General features: G+C 39.6%; 1 protein-coding gene across 2 annotated transcripts in view; it reads left to right on the forward strand.

Annotated features, from left to right (window-relative positions):
- Window positions 1–20,446, forward strand: part of Corin (corin, serine peptidase) — a 200,043-nt gene that overhangs the window by 52,905 nt on the left and 126,692 nt on the right. For both annotated transcript variants that reach the window (XM_028780786.1, XM_028780785.1), the window contains exon 4: window positions 14,737–14,944. In XM_028780786.1, coding sequence (XP_028636619.1) covers window positions 14,737–14,944 — 208 coding nt within the window. The remainder of the gene's footprint in view (window positions 1–14,736; window positions 14,945–20,446) is intronic.

The following is a 20,446-nucleotide window of genomic DNA, read 5'->3' on the forward strand; positions in this document are numbered from 1 at the left end:
TTCTACTACCTAATTTTATTTTATTTATTTATTGGCTATAAAAATGCTGACTCTATTGCTTCACATTCCTTCTTTGTGCAATCCCTAGCCTAAACTAATCTAATGATGCCTCCATGGGCTTGCTCATTTTGAAACTTAAGAGTGTGTTAAGCCTGAGGCCCACGGCCTGCATCTGGCCAAGAATAGCTAGAAATGTGCCTCAAAATTCAGAGCTGTCTTAGCCCATTATGGAAACTCAGCTGTGTGGTCCTCTGTGTGTCAGTGACAACACGGTGTCTCAATATTCAAAAGTCAGACACGTGTGGAAATGTATCAGACAACACAGGTTTCTTCCTTTTAGCATGCTCTCTGGATGCATCCATGTCAGCTATGATGCCTTCATCCTCTTTTTAGAGCTAAGAAATATTCCTTCGAATGAATATGTAACATTTTATCTGTTCATCCTTCCAAGGATAGGTATCTGAGTTGCTCCTGCTTTTTTTAGCACCTGTGAACTATACTGCTGGGATTTTTGTACAAGCTGTGGTACGGACACGTGCTTCCAATTTTCTTTGGGTTATAAGGGAAGTAGAAATGTGTTATTTCTATAGTTTCCTAATAGTTTTCTGCCTAGTTGTTTAATTCACTATGGATATTGCGTATTGAAGCCTCCAACTGTTCTCAGAATCATCATCATCACCATCATCATCATCATCACCATCATCCTCTCTTCATCATCATTGTACCAAGTTGCCTTGCTCATTTTCTTGAGCCTGGGCCCTGGGGTATATCTGATTGACCTAAGAATTCCATGTAAAAGTTTCTGAATTATATATTTTCCTTTAAAGAGTTATTAAATAATTTAAGCACCTTCTACATCACGTGGCAAAGTAACATATAACAAGCACCACTATGGAGTTTTGGTACTTATTTGAGTTTCTATACATGATCATATCGCTGCTTACATAGCTATTTTGCTATATAATTTGATAGCTATAAGGAAGGAATGACATATGCTTGGATTTTTTTCTCTATTGAAGACCAAACATTTTTCTGAAGGTTGCCTTTGTAATGGCCCAAACACAGAAAAATAACCACACACTCATTTGGCCAAGACCAGCATGGTAGCTGCTCCCTGAATATGTGTCTTAGGTTACAGCACCCAACACTGTACTCAGGCTATTTTAGCAGACAGTAGGCATATTAATTAATAGCTTAGTAATTTCAATTTTATTAATTTTGATTATATTTTCTTTATAATATCCAGGGGTTTATATCTAATTATATGCATGCTCATAAAACTTTCTTCATGTGAAAAATGTTGTATATTAAATGACAATTTTTCAGCATGAGGAAAGGTGCACTAAGCCCCAGATCCAGTGATCTGTGTCACATTTCCTGAAACGCTGAGGCTCTATGGCAGAATTCTTAATGTATTTTTGCCAAAGACTCCTTTGACAATCTAGAGAAAGCAAACGTCTTTCCAGAATGATAGTTTGGCCCTAAAGTAAATCACACAGAGTTAAAATAATTAGAACAATATTTAAATGTAATCCCTAACTCGTTAGAAATGTAAAACATCCATGAAATAGTCAAATGCCTGCTTATTTATTCACACATTAAATAGTGATTACTAGCAAGTGATCAAAAGCAAAGTTTTTTTAACAGAGACGAAACATAAATAACATTTTGGAGTGTCTGCAGTATCTCTGTGTTGATTCATTAATGTCTGTGGTTTTTGTACTGTTTTCTATATCTGCTGCCCATGTTGATAAGTGAATTACCCCAAATTTCAATCAGACTGTAGGACAGAGATGCTACTTTGCTCTTAGAAAGTTCATTGAGAGCCCAAATTCTTTGTCCGACTGCTGAGGTCTGCGTTCTAATGGAGGGTGCTTCTTCATACAGAGGAGAGTATTCTGTGGTGTTTAGCCGGCCTTCTGGCTCCTCAGGTCTTAGGATTACTTGCAGAGTTGCTACAGTCATGATGCATGAACATCTGTCTACCCTTAAGTGTTCCACTGGGTACCAGGATTGCATCCAAATGGCCATGGCCGGTTGTTGAGTTTGATCAGGCCCCTTCTTCATATTAAATCAAATTATCCAGGTTAAAAGTTCAGTGAGGAGATTTTGACATGACCAGAATAAGCATCTCACATGAACAGGTAAATTACTGGGTAATTGGTGCATGCTTGTTGTAGCATGCTCGCGTGAGTGTCAGGTTTCAGGGAAAGACCTGAACAATGATGGGGAGGGAAGGAAATGCTTTCCTCCTCTCCTTTCTTCCCTACTCCATCTTTTCATGCTTCCCCTGGGATGTATTATATTTCCCAGAGACAGCAGACTTCATGCGATGAGCAGCAATGGGCTTTGAAAGAGGTAGGGGGACAGTATCTGTGTCACTCTTTTATCATCATCATCATCAATATCATCTTTATTATCATTATTTCTGGGATTGTCCCTCAACCTTTTCTCCTGAGCAAATCCTGATATATCTCCCATGTACCCCTAAAGGTAACGTTCCCAGAGCGGATTGATATGGCAAATAAGAGTCATGCTGGAAATGTTTGTGGCTCAAATGTTTCCTCCCCAGACTCATTGTCATTTCCCCCTTAGGAAGAACAGCCCAACGCCCTTGATCCAGTAGAACAAAAACCACACACAGTAACACATAGATATCAACAGGACAAAACCAATCCTGGTCAAACTCAAAGCAGGAAGTGATCCTTTAAAAACCAAAGGCTCAGACACCAAGTGAAAGCACAACCCCAGCTGAATGGCCTGCGTCACCGTGCACATTACTGTGATTCTTAAAGGTAATTGATACTGTGCATGAGTTTTGGCCCCAGTCATTCCATTTTCTGACTGTCTCGGGGATTTGGAAAGCCTCGTCAGTGGGAGTCTGTTTGCTGTTACTTGTGTCTTTGGAGAATAAGCCTCTCCACATAGTTGTAGTTGAAATGAATACATTGATGAGTTTTCCTAACCCAAAGCTTTCTGTCTGTCCACGTTTGATGCAAGCCATTCCTCATGCTTTTGTGCTGGAATGTATTATTCCTTTATCTTGCTGCTCAGCAACATTTACCTCATATCTGTGTGTGGTGCTTGAGCTGAACAGATTTTGAACACATGTTTATAATTATGTTAAGATGTGAAAACCCCTTTCTGGGGCTGGTGAAATAGCTCAGTGGTTAAGAGCACTGACTGCTCTTCCAGGGGTCATGAGTTCAAATCCCAGCAACCACATGGTGGCTCACAACCATCTGTAATGAGATCTAATGCCCTCTAAGGGGGTGTCTGAAGACATCTACAGTATGCTTACATATAATAAATAAATAAAAACTTAAAAAAAAAGAAAACCCCTTTCTGGTGCCTATGTCCATTTCCAAGTTTTATGAGAAATTTTGATTCCAGAGCATATGGTTTAACATTTTCTATGGAGCGTTTGTTTATCTACAGTTATTTTCTGGGCACTAGCTCTGGGTTTTCTCCATGGACCGTAAAGTTAAGTATGATAAAAACCTCATCCATCCAGCCCATGGCTGGTAATTGCCTTGAGACCTGAAGGTATTACTTATAGTTGGAGAGATTAAAAGTGTGATCCACTTGAATTCAACAAAAATATATATACATTGCTATCGTATACAATTTTAATGTTATAATAAAACACCTCATTTCCTCCAGATTAAGTTTTAATTATAATTATCCAGTATATTTTAGTTTAAGGGTATATTCTATAGCTTCCATATTAAATTACATCAAACTTCTATCCCTCTGTATCACAGACTTGTCTGTTTTTCTCTTCATTTGCTGCATTTCTGTGAAGGTTTCTGTGATGCTTGGTTTCCTACGGGAGCACTTTTTACCTGGGCTACTCTGCTGTTACAACAACAACCATTGGTGCCTATGTCTTATTGTAGAATAACTCCCAAATAGGCTTTGAAACTTCATGTCCTTGGGAAACTCCCACAGACCCTCCAGACTCAGCTGATGCAAAACCAAATCCATTATGGCTTGCAGTATCCATACATGTTCTGTGGAATTTTAAATTTTCTTGAATTTTTCAACAAACTATTAGTATATTTGGTACATTTAAAAATATGTATAACATGTGTGTCTTCAGATGATGGAACCGAGTCTTTACTCTTCAAATTATAACAAATGGGAGGCCAACCTTGTATATATGGAAATGTTATTACCTTACAAAGTTGGGAGGCTGCAATTTTCTACTTCGTTCCTTAGAGTTGTCTTTGAATTCTGCAGTCATTTACTGAGAAGTCAGACTCAGCTTAGTTTGCTTTGGTTAGCATTTATACATTTGCTCTGCAGAATGCCCTCCAGGATATGCATTATCAGAGCCCAGATGTTTGATAAACTGATGGTTGTTAAGCCACAGCAAGTATGTTACTTCAAAATGTGTTCTTTAACACTAATGAACGTTTTAAAGTAAATCATGTAGGAAGATTTCTGTGAAAAAGAAAGGAAGACCTCAAATTGAAAGCCCCTGCTTATTCTGGAGTTTAGGGAGTGAGCAAGTGGCCTTGCCCCTGCTGATCACGTGAAGCAGTAAAGAAGATTCTGGGGGGAATACACAAGCACCATCAACCTCCATAAACATGCGAGCTTACAGCTGACAGCAGTATCTTTTCCAGACAGTAGTCAGGATTCTGGGGCTCCTTCAAGAACAATCACAATTATTATTCTTGTCATGTGACCCAGACAGATGATCAATTTTGTCAACTCTGGAACAATGAGCTAGAACTAAGTACCCCACCACGCCTCCTGCCCTATCACACCAATGTGACTAAGACCTATGTATTTCAAAAATGCTAGGTACTTGGTATGAGTTCCTATTATGCATTTGTCACGTGTATTCCCTTACGGCCTTGCCTTAGAGATTCAGAACACTAGTTATTCTTCAGTCTGATTACATGTTTGAGGTTTGAGGGATTCTGAGTTGGAGGGGCCTCTGAACAAACATTTATGGGGATGCGATACACAGTTGATAGCATCGGAATTTAGTACACTACGCTGCCCATGGAAGCTCCCTCCGTCCGCTTATCTTACTGGAGCACTCTCGTTAATTTTCTGAGGACACAAAATCCTTTCAAATCAACTGCTCTCAGGAATGACTCTGGCGGAATGTTCCTTCTGTGTAAGTCATCGAGTGGAGGGAATGACCTTCATCATTCTGCTCAGCTGATGTGTTTCTGACCTGGGTTGACTTTGCTGTACAGCAGGGAATAGGCTCTGAGGCGTCTGTCTAATTGGGCCATAGGTGAAGACTTGCAACCCATTTTTTCTTCAATGCAAAGTCCTGGCTATGAAATATGAGAAAAGGCTGTTGTCACATGATCTGGTTTGTCTTTGTGACTGACATGTATGTATGTATGTATGTATGAATGTATGTATGTATTTTATTTATTTATTTATTTATTTATTTATTTATGGAGAATACATATGAGGCATCTTTTAACAACTTTCAAAGTATATAATATAATATCAGCACCTGTACTCATAGTGTTATACAATCGGCCTACCACACTCATTCTTCCTGTCTTACTGAAATTTTGTGCCCTGTAACCAATATCTCCCAGTCAGCTCTACTTATGCCAGCCCCAGGTGACTATAATATTACTGTGGTTTTAAAAATATTTTTAAAATTGTTATTATTATGTTTTATTTTATTCTATGTGTATGAGTGTTTCGCCTGCATGCATGTCTCTGTACTGTGTGTGTGCCTAATTCCCTGAAAGCCAGAAGAGAGAGTTGAATGCCCTGGAATAATAACTACATGAAAGTGTTAACCACCATGTAGGTTCTAGGAATTGAAACTGGTCCTCTGGAAGAGGAACCAGTACCCTTAACCTCTGAGCCATCTCCCCAGCCCCAATAAAATCTGTTTTTGATAGTCTGACGTTTTTAGATTTCACATATGAGTAAAATCATGAGATTGTTTTATTTTTGTGCTTGGCTTATTTCATTTAACACAGTGTTGTTCTCCAAGCTCACCCATGCAAATGACAGGGTTTCTCCTCGGAGTTTGCAACCATAACTTCAAACATGTTAGACAAGTACTCTACCACTGAGAAATATTCCCAGCCCAAGATGTTCTTCTTTTGAAAGGGATGAACAATATTCTGTAATATACATAAAATGACATGATTTTATGTTTATATTTTGTTGGTTGATTCAAATCTTAGCTGTTACAAATAATGTTGATGAGATATCTATTTATTATTCTGATTTCTTATACTTTATATAGCTATGATTGGAATTTCTGGTTCATATAGTAATTGTATTTTTAGTGTTTTGAGAAACTTCTATACTTCTTTCCACTATATCTATATTAATAAGTGCCACATCCTCACCAATATTGCTATTTTCTTTCTTTTTAAATATAAACCAGTAGAGCAGGTATGAAGTTACACCTTTTGTTGTTTTAATTCAAATTTATCTGGTAGCTAGTGATATTATATATCTTTTTATGTAGTGTGTTTTCTTTTGAGAATTATTTATCTAGGTCCTTGGACCTTTTTGGATAATCAGATTTTTCTTTCTTGTTATGAAGTTGAGTTCTTTCTGTATTTAAGGCATTAACTCTGATACAGATAAGGATCAGATTTATGATTTGCAAATATTTCTCTCTTATTTCATATGGATCTCTTTGTAATGTTGACAGTTTCCTTTTCATATATATATATACTGGAGCGTGGGGACTATTTCCTTTTCTGTGCAGAAAGCTTCTAGCTTGATATAATGCCATTTATCTGTCTTGTCTTGTGATCTCTGCACATTGGATAACATATTTTTAAGTCATTGTTCAGGCTTATGCCATTGTAGTTTAGTCTTGTGTCTTCTTACAGTTCCAATTTTTTTCTTTAAGTTTTTGATCCATTTTGAATTGGTTTTGAATATGGTGTGAGATCAGGACCCATTTTAATTAGTCTGTGTGTCAGTATCCAGTTTTCTTAACACTGTTGAAGAGATCGTCCTTTCTCTATTACAGGTTCTTGACATCTTTATCAAAAGTAATTGACACAAATGGTCTGTTTCTCAGACCCACAGCAGTGAGCTTTTACCTAAGTCCAAGAGTTTACCGAGCCTCCTACTGTTTTCATTCAGTCCTGTTCTTTGTGCTCTCATTGTCCTCAGGTACTCTGTAGCACTGTGTGTACTGTGCTTATCTTTTCATATTTCTCTCTCTTTTGAACTTGATTCAAATAGCCTCGTCTTCCCTCTACTCTGGTGAGATCTCCTGCTAAAGCCCATGAGAATGACAAAGGGTGTAGCTTTGTAGAGACAGGAAAGACAGGATCCCCTCTCAACTACAGAGGTGCTGTCCAGACAGTAGTTGAAGACAGAAATAGATCTTATAAAGAGAACAGCATGGGGCCACCTCCCACACTGTCAGGTCATCTAGAGAACAGGTTACTGAAAACAACAGCAGCAGTATTAGTCAGCAGCAGCAAGGCCTTTGTGGCCCAGATATCCTGGCTTTCTATAGCTACTTGGCTATCATTCAATTAAAAAAGTCTTTTGAAGCCAAGAGTTTTTCCAATTTAGTCTCATCTTACATTCACTGGATAATTATTGAGTGTAGCCCCCAGTGGCATTCTAGTGAAGCATCCATTCCTCTGATGTGGGAGAGGAATGGGAATAAGTCACTAATGAACTTAACAGTTGGTTGACTTCCATGTCTTTGGCATCCATGCAGTGGAAACTCTACTTTGAGTTGGGAACTTTCTCCTGCTCCAGCAGAGTGTGGTACTGTGTCCTCCTGTGATTCTGGACAGTGACAAAGCCTCAGCTCCCAGTTAGCCACCTAGTCACACAGGCAAGCCACTGGTGCTGGCTCCACACTGCTGCATTACACATCACGGATACATTTGACTGAATCAACTTTTGTTTTTGTTATTGCCAGGGTTTCCTAGGGTCTCACATAGGTCAAACAAACACTCTACCACTGAACAACTCCCCAGCCCTTTCATGTTACTTTGAGACAGGTAAGTCATGCAGGCTTGCCCAGAGCTCATTCTGTAGTCCATGTGGGCCTTGAATGTGTGTTTCTCTTGCTTTCGTCACCTGGGTAGCTAGGGTTACAACCTGTACCAATAGGCCTGGCTGATACTTGGAATTTTCAACGGAGTTATCAGAACCTAACATCATGAAGGTGAGGTCTATCTGTATTTATTAATGCTTCAATGAAGATAATACTTGACATATTGTGAAAAGATGCAGGGGCACTTTAGCGGGATGCTTGTGGGATATGTTTGCTGTCTCTGAATCAGACCTCTGCTGTGGCTCTTTCCCCTTCAGGGGCAGCCCAGCTATGATTAAGCCAGTGTCATGAAGGAAATTACTCCCTTTTGATGATCTCATTTGATGATTTTGACTCCTCAGTAAATAATATAAGGTGATGACAATTTAAGTACCTTAATAGAAACAATGAAGACAGGGGACAGAAAGCAAAATGTTTGAGAGTGAGTATAAATTCACAGAAAAATCAAAGAGCTGGGTCAAATCGTTCCTTTGGCATCTGAAGCTTACATTTTTGCTGCTTGAATATTTAGTTCTGGGTTATTTCTTAAAGGAGGAATTTACTTTCAAGACTGTCAGTTTTGATACTAATCAAAGTTTCTCCAAATATTAATTGAGTTCATTTGTGACTAGCAAAGCCCTGCTAGGGGAGCATGCCTGCCATAGTGAGCTATGTGTGTTCCACGAAGTGGAGGCAGGAGGAAGCTTTGGTTAGGTGGAATGGGGATTGCATACTTTGTAGTAATAATCCTGGACTACAATGATTAACTACACAGTGGTGACTACACAAGAATAGCATCAGTCCAAGATGAAAGAAATGGCTGCCTCCCAGATAGATGTCCCTGCAGGTACAATTTTGTGTTAAGTTTGCAGTGGCTCTTGTGCAAGGTTGTGGTCCTTACAGTCTTTTGTGATGGTTACTGTTGCCAGGTTTTAATGCATGAGAGATGAGGGAGATCTTGGTGAATAACATCCGGGATTAATTTACTACATAATTTACTGTGAGGGCTAACAGAGAGACTCCATTTTGATTCTGACTAATATTAGTCCTCAGTTCATTCTTAGTAAGCATAGGCTGGTTGTGGGTGAGTACCCCTCTCTAGGGAGGTGTGTTCCTTATTTGGTTCCTTCTGAGCCTCAGGATCATGGGCATGTGTCTCGTATATAGGCCAGGCAGTGTGTATTTGTTTTGTGTCTCCTCCCACCAGACTGTAACTTTTCAAAGGCAGGGACGTTTGCTTGCTTCTTGCCATTTTCTTTGTGGCTTGAAAAGGGCCTGACACGCACTAGGAGTACAATAGGGATTGATCACGTGAGGTGAGAGACCTCTGTGGAAGTCAGACCAATGGTCCATGGGCTCTTCAGAATGGATATAAATTAGGTGGGAAGATGCTGAAGATGTTTGGTGTAAGGGGCTGCTGGTGGCAGAAGGGGACTTGAGCTTGGAGTGAGGTACGTGGTGTTAGAGTCCGACCCTGCCGTTTGCCAGCTGTGTAGACTCTCAGGGAAACAACTCCACCTTGTTTCCTCAGCTGTGAATCCGAGATAACAAGTTGTAGGCAGAGCAAATGAACCAATAACTCGTGAGAATGGGCTGAGGACATTGCTGGGAGGGCTACGGTCGCTCAGTCAATACTGAGCACAAAAATACACAGACAGAAGCGAACTTGAGAATGTTCACAACAATGTCACCACACAAAGGGCTGAGGACCACATGGGAAGCAGCATCCAATTTAATAACAGAGTTTATGAGAGGAGCCAAAGGAGAGATTGGAAAGAAGGCCAACCCTGCCATGACTTTCTCCCCAAACCACTGAGCAGGGCTGTGTATAAAGTGCTTCACTTCTTGATCTCACAGATCCACGGGCTCTGGAGACAGGGCAAATAAATGTAGGGCCATTCCCAGGGGAGAGCTCTGAGGTTAAACCATGGCTTAAAATGGTGCATTTTGGGAAAATTAAGGCAAACTAATGTCTCTGGTACAATCTTCTCTCCTGGTATGATGTCCAGACTAGTCATTCTTTAACTAAATATGCAATTGTATCAAGGCAAATGGAAGTTCCACCCATGTGTTCTGATAGGATATTAAACAGCAGATAGCAAAATTATATAGAAAACAGATTTTTCATATTTTAAAATTTTCAATAGCTCGTGCCTCTCATGTGATAGTATTACATATTTACTGTGGTTTTTGTTACAACTTTTTTAAATCTAAAAAAAAACAGATTTTATTTAATTTTTCAAACATTTAAAAGAAAGTACTGCTGAAGTAATGTGAGTCAAAATTAAACACACCATTTAAAACATTGTATCAATTAAAACTGAGCCCATTTGTGACTACAGATGATAAAGAATACTACTAATAAAATCAAAAGGCCTACTGCCAAATGTCTAGGAAATGAATCTGCTCATTTCCTTCCCACCAACTCTCAAATTTCCTTCCCAGACAAGGCAGGCCACGAACATCACTGTTTAAAACTTTATTTTTACTCTTTTTAATGTTCATTCATTTTACCTTATATGTATAAATGTTTTGCCTGCAAGTACGTCTGTGTGTCATGTATATACCTGGTGTCTGTGAAAATCAGAAGTATAGGATCTCCTGGAACTAGAGTTACAGACGGTTGGGAGCCACCATGTGGGTTCTGGGAATTCAACCCCTGGTCTTTGGGGAAGAGTAGCTCATGTTCCTAACCTCTGAGCTATGTCACCAAACCAGAGGAATATCACTTTAAGGTTAGTTACTCAGAACCTTAGACTTTTCTATGCTAGTTTAGACTATTTAACCATGTATTCTTATTTAGCATTTAAAATAGCCATATGAATTCTGACTCTTCCTAATTCCTGAGTCCCTGATTCCCGACCAAACACCACTTATAATTTTCAAATTACAAGGGAAATTTACAGAAGACCGACCTTTAGTTTCTAACTCTGGCATTGAAATCCTGGTGTCTAAATCAATGAGATAGTATCAGAGAAAAACCCAATCTGATTTAGAAAACTGCTCTGCTGAGCTGAGACAGCAAAACTCCCAAGTCATGAGCAAAGCTGCCAGGTGCACCATGGTCTTACAGCTTAGCATCCTCTTGAGTGGAAGCTTTCTATTAGTCAGTGCGTACTTTGACAACTGTTACTGGATCATTGCTAACTAGAAACAGTGTTTTAGAACGAAGCACCAGTGAGAGTCAACATCTCACCAGGAACATGTTGGATCCTACACTAGTTTTCCTCCTTTGAGGTCCAATTTTCATATTCTCCTCCTCGGCTTTGCACTTTATATGACTTCTTCAATAGGAAATACAATAATCAAATCACGGTGTCTATAAGGAACAACAAAGCCAATTATGTCCACTGTATTTTGTATGTGCTCTCATGCGTCAGTCCTGACCTCTGACTTCCATGAGACTCACTGCTAAGTTGTTGGGAAAGAAAAATAACCCTGGCATGTCCTCCACCCTATGAAAAGCAAGTTTGATGTTATAGTAGCTTAAAAGAGCCCCCTTTCAAATGGCTGGTCCACATCCCCAGAGAGAAGAAGTGACTTTTCATGGTGCACAGCATGTGAGCTGGCTTAGGAAATCAATTTCTGCTGGGGAGAATGTGTACACACACACAATACGTGCTTCAAAGACAATGGAATATTCTAGGAAGAAGTAATATTTGACCCATATGTTGAGGCAGGAGGGATAATAAGCAATAGACACCATTGTGTGCATATGAAAGAGTTGAAGTTAATAACCTTAGAAAATAATTCCTTTTTATATTGTTGGCCATAAGTGGCTTCTTAGCTAGGTCTGTTGGGTGTTCTTGCTCAACCTTATTTTTTACAGTCTTCCCTCCTCCCTTGCAATTATAAAACAAACTCTATGGTCAATGTACCGGCCAGCATCCTCCAAGATGCCATCTGCCAACCTAAAGTGTATATGTCTTCACCATCAAAATGGGCACTTTTCTCATTTAATCTTTCATTCTTGTTCCACACACATTAAGTTCGTGCCCCCTTTTGGTTCTTTTGGGGTTTGCTGTGCTATTGGCAGGTATGGAATCCTAAGGAAATGTGCTAATGGATAGAGCACTTAACTCCCAGTCTCAGTCCTGTCACTGGCCTTGTATGTTTCTGTAAATTACTTTTTAATCTTTCTGTCTGCCTGTTTGTCTACGCATTGTTTTTCTATCTAACTACATATGTATGGACGCTGTACCTTCTTTAGTCATAATGAGAAAACTTGTGCTCTAGTGTTAGGCTTGAATTCTATGACTTAATTGTGCTTTGGAAAATTAGTCTAGGGATATAAGACATTGTCATTTATGTCTATGTATACTATTTGAGATTTTAAAGATTTATTGTCATGATTCATCACTACTATAGAATTCTATAGAGAGTACCACCAACACAAAGGGCCTTACTAGATGTGACCCCACCCTACCCCACAGTTTTGAGCATCAAGAAACATGAGGGCAAACTACATTTCTTTTCATTTGTAACTTACTCTATGGTATGCTGGTATCAGCAACAGAAAATGATCTAACAGATACACAGACATCATGACATATTCTTTTCAGCCTTTTCCTCTCTTGGGACATTAATAATTAGCTTTGGGAAATTGCTTTTGATAGATTAACTCTGATGTGCCTCCAGGTAGAAGCTTCTCAGAAGTCTAGCAGTTGGTCTTCATGGCTGGCTTGGAAGGAAGGCTTTTGTCTTCTGAAATTGAATTTCCTCATATTTAGTATAGGCCAAATGTCTCTTCTGAGGGCTGTGGAAGGGAGATGGCCATGGCCCAGGAGATCTGAGGGCTTCTTTGATTCTCAGCATCAAGCTGGTTCTCAGCAAATGACACATGATGAGATTTCCTCTAAGTCATTTCACCTTTTGATGGAGAAACATTTACTATCCGCTCGTTCACAGACTCTTCACTATAGCATTGTGTACAGAAAGGTGGCTCCTCTCTCACTGTTCTTCCCACCTACAATGTTTTTTTTTCCACACTAAAGTGTTTTTTAACTTTCATTCCCAAGTAACTTGAGTGATATATTCATGAACCCTGTCCAGAATGTTCCATCTTATGTGTGTGTGTGTGTGTGTGTGTGTGTGTGTGCGTGTGTATGTGTGTGTGTGTTTATGTTCTAGTATCTATTTGAACACTCTTTCTCTGCAAGTTCCTCACTATCATTTTGTACTTTGATGATAAGGAGACACATGAGAGTATTATGGCTTTAACTTCTTTGTCATGTTTACATTAAGGTTATGTATACAGAGACATCTATTTCCAGTTTCCTTCAAAAAATGGAAACCACATTTTGGTCTTGTCCCACTGAGCTGAGTACATTTTTGTGATTGATGAAGATCATATAACAGTGGAGGATGGTATCTTTTGAAGAAGTATAGGGATCTTTGGTCAAATAATTACAGTTTGTTCATTTGGGGGAAGGACTTCCTATAGAACCTAGGAGAGTTTCAGAGTCGTTGGAAGGAAAGTGGGATAAGAAATGTATTTGGAAGGAGATAGAATGACTTCAAAGTGGACGCTGAGCCATGTCTGAAAGAGCGGGTGATGCTATGCTAGAGACCGCATTCATCTTCTGTTACAGACGGAGGGCGGAGATCGGTCACCTTACTCAACTGCAGGCTTGTCTGTCAACACTGGTTCTGTATATATGAAGCTAACCTGACGTATGGAGAGAATAGCATCATAATTTCTCTGGAAATGATATGGTACCCAGAAGAAATGCTCCCATTTTTGCTGAAATGTTCTTCCTACTTTTCCCTCCATTAAAACAAAGTTAATAGTTTCACTATATTTTGGTTTTTTTAATGTTAGCTTGCAGAAATAACAACTTTAAATTAGTTTAAAGATCTAAATGGTTATTAAACCATGACAAGCGTGTAGGATAAAATGAGAAAGAAAAATCTCTCAAAATTCCACTACATGAACCCATGTCAACATTTTGATTTATGTTCGAGTAAGCAGACAAGTTCTTGGGGTGGTAGAATTGTGTAGGTCATAGTTGAGACAGTGCCTATCAGGACTGACCATGAAAGAAAGCCAGGTCAGAGGTCCCAAGATGACAAGGAAGCATGCTATAGGCTGGATTGCAGTTCTGTGTATCATTGTATGTATTTGGTAGACTGATTTCTTTCATAAAGTGCTGTTCTTATTTATTAGCTTATGACCACCATTCCATATGATTACATAGTCTTCCAAGGCCTTTCACATATCCTAGAATTAAGTATTCTATTGTCTATAGTCAGGTTTACATCAGTCTCTGTGGTTGAAGGCTTGGGTTTCTATCTTTGAAAAGTAGTAAGCTATGTATGCACCATGTATACAAATCTACATCCATAACCAGGATTATTTTCTTATGATAAGTTCAAGTGACATTGGAGTGTCAAAGAATATGGGTATTTAAACACCCTGATGCAAAATATCGTTTCCCGGTAGGGGACCCACAGCAGCTCCCTACGAGAGAATTTTATACATTTTCTCAGGAAACACCTGTTCTCCCTTCATAAATAATAAATCAATATTCATAGATATTCATAAATAAGCCGATTTCATTGTTGTGGTCACATATATGGATAACTGTCTGTGTGGTAGTCGTACTATAGTATAGGACATACGACATATAATGAACTCCTTAACCTGCCATGTCATGTAAGTGTGTAGACACAGATTTCTTATTCAACTTCTAACTGTGAGTGTCTCCACTCCCCAGGCACCTGCACGAACATCACTCACAGCCAGTGTCAGATTCTGCCCTACCACAGCACGCTGGCGCCTCTCTTGCCGATTGTCAAAAACATGGACCCGGAGAAGTTCCTCAAGTTCTTCACGTACCTCCATCGCCTCAGTTGCTATCAACACATCCTGCTCTTTGGCTGTAGCCTCGTCTTCCCTGAGTGCGTTGTTGATGGCGATGACAGGTATTTCGGAATCATTCAGTGATAAGAGCCCAGTTATTCTAGAGACAAGTGTCCAAGAGGAACTAATCATCCTGTTACTAACATTTCTTTTTATTGCTTTTGGGGTGGGAGAGAAAGGATCCACATCTGTCATAGTTAATTGCAAGTCTCTGTATTTAGAAAATCCAGATTTTTTTTTACAGGAAGAAATTATCCATATTTTAGTTGATACTGTCAGGGGACACTTGACTGCTGTTTCAGTGAGGGTCTGACAGGGGGAAAACGTCCTGAAATGTTTGTTAGTGAGGCCTTTTATGGAGGTATGGGGTGGGGGAGAACAATTAAGTAATAAGAAGTACCAAGGTCTCATAGTGAGAAGACATAGTTACTACCAAAGGCTTGAAGAGACGAAAAGGCTCAGAGCAACAGGATACTTGTAGCTAAGAGTGAGGGGAACTCCCTTCCCCAGTCATCCTTTCCACAGTAAAGTTACTCTCCATCAGGGCACAAAAACATCCAGTACAATGGGTGGAATCTGCAATCTCATTTAGTATCATCAGCTAAGAAGTCCAAGAATCTTATTTAAATCAATTATGAGTTGCATTCTGGATGGTTCTTCTCATCAGCATGGGGATCTAGTGTTGGGTTAGGAGTAGATGTGGAGGGACAAACAGAAACTATTCAATAAGATAGAAATAATTTTCCATAACAGTTGATCAACCCAAATCACATCATGGTTGTTTGAAGCACTGTGTATATTTGGACAATTTCAAAGCACATGCTAAGTACATATTCACATATAACATGAATTATTTTCTGGATCAAGACATTATGAACTTTCCAGAATAGTAATTCAGGTACGACTCTATCCCATGTTGTTTGTAATAATAACTATCCTAAGCATCAGGAAACACCTGTTACTTAGGTTGTGAGATGCAGCACTGCCTTTGTATGGAGCAGTAGAAGCTGAGCTGTGCAGACTTCGATGAAACTTGAATTATCAAGGAGTCAGCTACAGAGGGTGACTTCATGGGACACACAGAAAGAAGGTGGAATTGATCTTTCCCACGGGTTAAAACATGAGATGCCTGTGTGGGCTGTGGTTGAGAGTCAGTGCCACAGTACTTGCCTCGCACATGGAGAGCTCTGAACTACAGAAACAATTGAAGATGGCCACCAAGAGATGCTTTATTTTCCCAGACTGTGGCAACACAGTTGGTGGTTGTATTCTTTTTCTTGGGTTGCTTTAACAAATTGCCACCTGCTGGGCAGCTCAAACAACAGAACAGTCTCCCCCCCCACCCATGGTTCTGAAGGCTGAGAGTCTGGGTGTTGGCAGGCTGTCTGGTTCCCAGAAGTCTATGGGGAGAGTCCATTTTCCCTTTTGCCCATTTCCTATTATTTCTGTTCCTTTGTCTTATGCCCATGTTCCTCCAGTTTCAGCCTCTGCCATCACAGGACATTTCCTGACTGCCGACATCTCTTCCTCTTCTGTCTCCTATAAGGACACTGTCATTGGATTCAGGGATCACCTACACAAGCTAGGATAATAGCTTCACATCCAAACTCTTAATTATATCTCACAAAGATCCTGTGTCCAGTGAGGTGATTCCCAGGTCTAGAGATTGGGATGTGGACCTCTTGCTTTGAAAAGTGCTTGGGAATTCAGGCTTTAGAAGCTGGGTGTCATGACCTCATCATGTATAAAAGAGAAATAATAGTTATACTTATGCTACAAAATTAATATGAGGATTTAATGACACATAGGGCTTGGGACACTGCCTGGCCATTAGAAAAAGCTAATAAATGTTAGCAATAACTCTCAAGTGGTGACTTGTGAAGAACAAGCAGAATTAATGAAGTAGACACCACAAAAGTGTACTTCTCATGTATCTATGCCATGTGTGAAGGTCTGCCAAAAAAGAAGTAAATGAAACAAAATTAGATAAAATAGCAAAGGATTTTTTTGGAACTAGATTCTCATTCTGTTTCTGTTTAGTTTCTGAAAATTTCACTTAACATATTTTTTTTTACATTAACTCCTCTGTGGGCTCATGCATGCACACAGAAAGAAAATCAAAGGGAGTGTGTTCAGAGTCCTGGAACTGCTGGGTCCATCATGATGATCCCCTTTATTCTAACTCAGTTCTGCTTGGGTAAACACTTTCGAGCTGCCTACAGTTTCCAGGGCACTTTAAGTTAAATTTGTTTTCCCCCTGACCTGATTTTTCCTTTGATAACTGCGCCAGTATGAGAGTTTTTCCATTTTCTGTTATAATGAATAACAATTTACAGTTACGTTTCAAGTGCTCTTTGGGGACTTCTCCTATTTTTATTATTATATTTAGTTTTATAATTATACTTTTGGGCCACGCTTCCTGCTGTCATTTAATGTGTGCTTGGGAACTGCAACCTAATTTAATAAGCAGAGTAAGGTCAGCAAAGTAGACGTATTGTAGAAAACCATTATAAGGTCAAACAGATTTTTCTTGTGTTTCACTAGTTTGTACCATCTATTATAGGCCACATTATTCAAATAAAGAAAAAGTGTTTGTTTTCCAGCCCAGAAAAAAAATAGCTACTTAATAACAATTAAATTTTAATTTTAAAAGATTATAGTGGGATGTATAAACAGAATAGTTTTTAAACTGATTCTTTGGAGACCACAGTTACTATTTAACTACATTGTCTGTTGAAACAATGGAATTTAATTGTCTTTATTTTGAGCTGTGCTTGCTTTGACCAAATGTATATGGATGTACTGCAACAGGGCCTATTGGAAAGGCAGGAGAACATAGAGACTCAGTGGGTCCAAAATATAAATTTTTTACTGATAAACTATTGGAATGGCTCTAAAGTATGTAGGTTAGAATACATTGCTTTAAAATATCAAGTAGATAGCAAAATATTGGTTACTTACTAGAGTGTACCCCCTAACTTGGAAGCAGTGGTCTAATCTTACCTGTCCCTGTCAGTGGAGTGTTCTGTTGGCCGAGCATAGTATACGACCCTTCAATGCCAGACAACATTGGTGAGCTATTATGCCTAAAATGTCAACTTAGGTGAGACTATCTGATGACTCAAAATGACCCAACAGGTAGGTAATGTACAATTGGGTAATTCAGATTGCTTTATTTTACCAGGTTGTAAAACTGAGGAGTCAGGCCAGCCAAAATCTTTCTGAAAACGTCTTTTCACGTTGCTGCCAGTGTCTGGGACACTCATATCTAGTTCAGTGGGGGGGGGGGGTCATTCACTTTTCTCTCCAACAGTTCTGGGTATCAACTGCAAATGACTACAATATATAGTACTTGTGATTGCATTCCCTTGAAGACCCTTACCATCAGTGTCAATGACAATACACAAAAATCAGAAAGGCTGCAAAGTAACACCGTGGTTGCAAGTTGTTTCTGATATTTGTAATATCTTACCCTGTGGGTCTTGCTAAGTGTGGCAAATTCTAAAGATGACCAGTGTTCCATCAGTTAGAAGGCTTGTCTTTTGATACTCTTTCAGGAACTGTTTTGTGGCTTTGTATTATTCCTGATGGCTGAAAACAACACATCTTTACCACTTGCCATTTCTTTGAGTTTTTCCTCTCCTAAGAGTGAAACCCCAAAGTTGTCAAATAAACAAGACAATTCATCTGTGGGTGTTTTTATCTATTTTACCGACACTTTGCTATTATATGGGAAGTGTGCCAAAACTGGATGGTATGTGGAGATTTTAGTTGTGAAGGAAAGGGAGTCTGCAGGGCAGAAAGGATTTGCATCCTTGTCCAGATCACTCAGCTGAGGAGAGGAGACTGTGGTTATGGGTCTCCTTCCACATTTTCTACTGATAGTTTTATTTCCTGGGGCACCTAAGTCATCCTTTATGCATTTTAATAATTTATGCAACAGCTACTTGTGGTGTCCCCACTTGTATACTAGGGAGACACTGCAAAGACAATACCCAGGATCCATTTATTGGCTCTTTAGAGCTTAAATTGTATTGGTGGGAGATAACTTTGTCAGAAGAGAAGGGAAGGGGGATACGAGGAGAGGGGCTATGTGATGGGGGACCAGGAGGAAGAGAGGCTGCAACCAGGATGTAAAGTGAATAAACGAATAAATTAATGAAAAAATAGCAAATACATCAATAGATGGTCAGCTTAATATGACATGAACAGACATGAAAATGATCTGAATATTGAGATCATTTCTTATACTGGCTCAAGAAGCCCGCAAGAGTAACTTTTGCTTGAGGGGAAATCATGACCACTTTTCCTCCATGGATGGTGACATGATTTTGCTTCCATCCAAACCATGTTCTTCTGAAGCACAAACTGAGATGAACAAACAGCAACCCACAAAACCTGTTATGGCTGCATTTGCTGATTCTGAGTTACACAGTCTCTTACAAGATGTTAAGTTAATAATAGTTGAACCATCTACTCAACATGCCATCGTGTTTCCTCCCTCCACAAGTATTTGTTGCACGCCCGAGTTGGATGTGAGGCATGCAGCTGTGTGCTGCCTAGTCTTCATTTACCCTTTCATAGTCAGTTGCCACATGCCTCTTCTCTAACTCTTCCCTTGACACTGTTTTAGCAATGGTTGCATTTGAGCTCTTTGTTGGGTTCATGCCAGGGGAGCCACCAGTAGATCAGAATGCAGGATAGGCAGGTCACCTAGTAGCCACCTATTATGGTCACCTCATATTCCTCTATTCTACCTTGCACATACTGGGTACATCTTATATGAAAAAAAACATGGCTCGCATGTAGCAGCCTTCCCCTAGATGGCTCTTCCTATGTTCCAGCAATTACTCCTTTTTTCTTTAAACTTAGGTGTTAATAGCTCCTGGCCGTGACCCTACTGCACTAACCCTTGTTGGTATTAGGAAACACTGCTCTTGTCAACAGTTTTCTCATGGAATACTATGCCATGCTCCAACTTTAGTGGGTCATCTTTTTCATTCTGGAACCATGAGTATTACAAATAAAGACAAGATAATCAGAGTCCTAGCTGTTAGAGTTCCAGAAGAAAGAGTAAGGAATATGCTGACCCCTTCCGTTATCTCCTTTCTGATGGGAGACTGTGGAAAGACCAGCCTTCATGTGTATACTTCTTCATCTCCATGCCTAGTGCAAGTAGAGACCAAGAACACATTCTTTCTCTCCTATGACATAGAAGGTTTCTTCAGTCACTTGATGTGCTGTTGGACCCTCACAGTGATACCGGGCGACCTGTTGTCTTGCTCTTTCTATCAATAGCGATGGATTCATAATCTTGCATCATGTTGATTCATCTGTGAAAGAAGATCACCTAGGTAATAATTTAGGGCCAGTGTTTGGTCCTGAGGTTGTCTCTTTAAGTTTTAATCTTCTTGTAACCAAAAAGGAGAGAATGGTCTAACAAGACTCTTTAGACATGAACAATATCTTCCTGGCTGAGGAAGGGTCACAGTTCTGGGAGATGCCCAACTCTGACTTTGTGAGGATTGCTGTTGAACAGTTCAGTTTAAAAAGGACAATGCAGG

This window comes from Grammomys surdaster, unplaced genomic scaffold (assembly GCF_004785775.1).
Source record: "Grammomys surdaster isolate TR1022 unplaced genomic scaffold, NIH_TR_1.0 372, whole genome shotgun sequence".
In the NCBI taxonomy this organism is placed as follows: Eukaryota; Metazoa; Chordata; class Mammalia; order Rodentia; family Muridae; genus Grammomys; species Grammomys surdaster.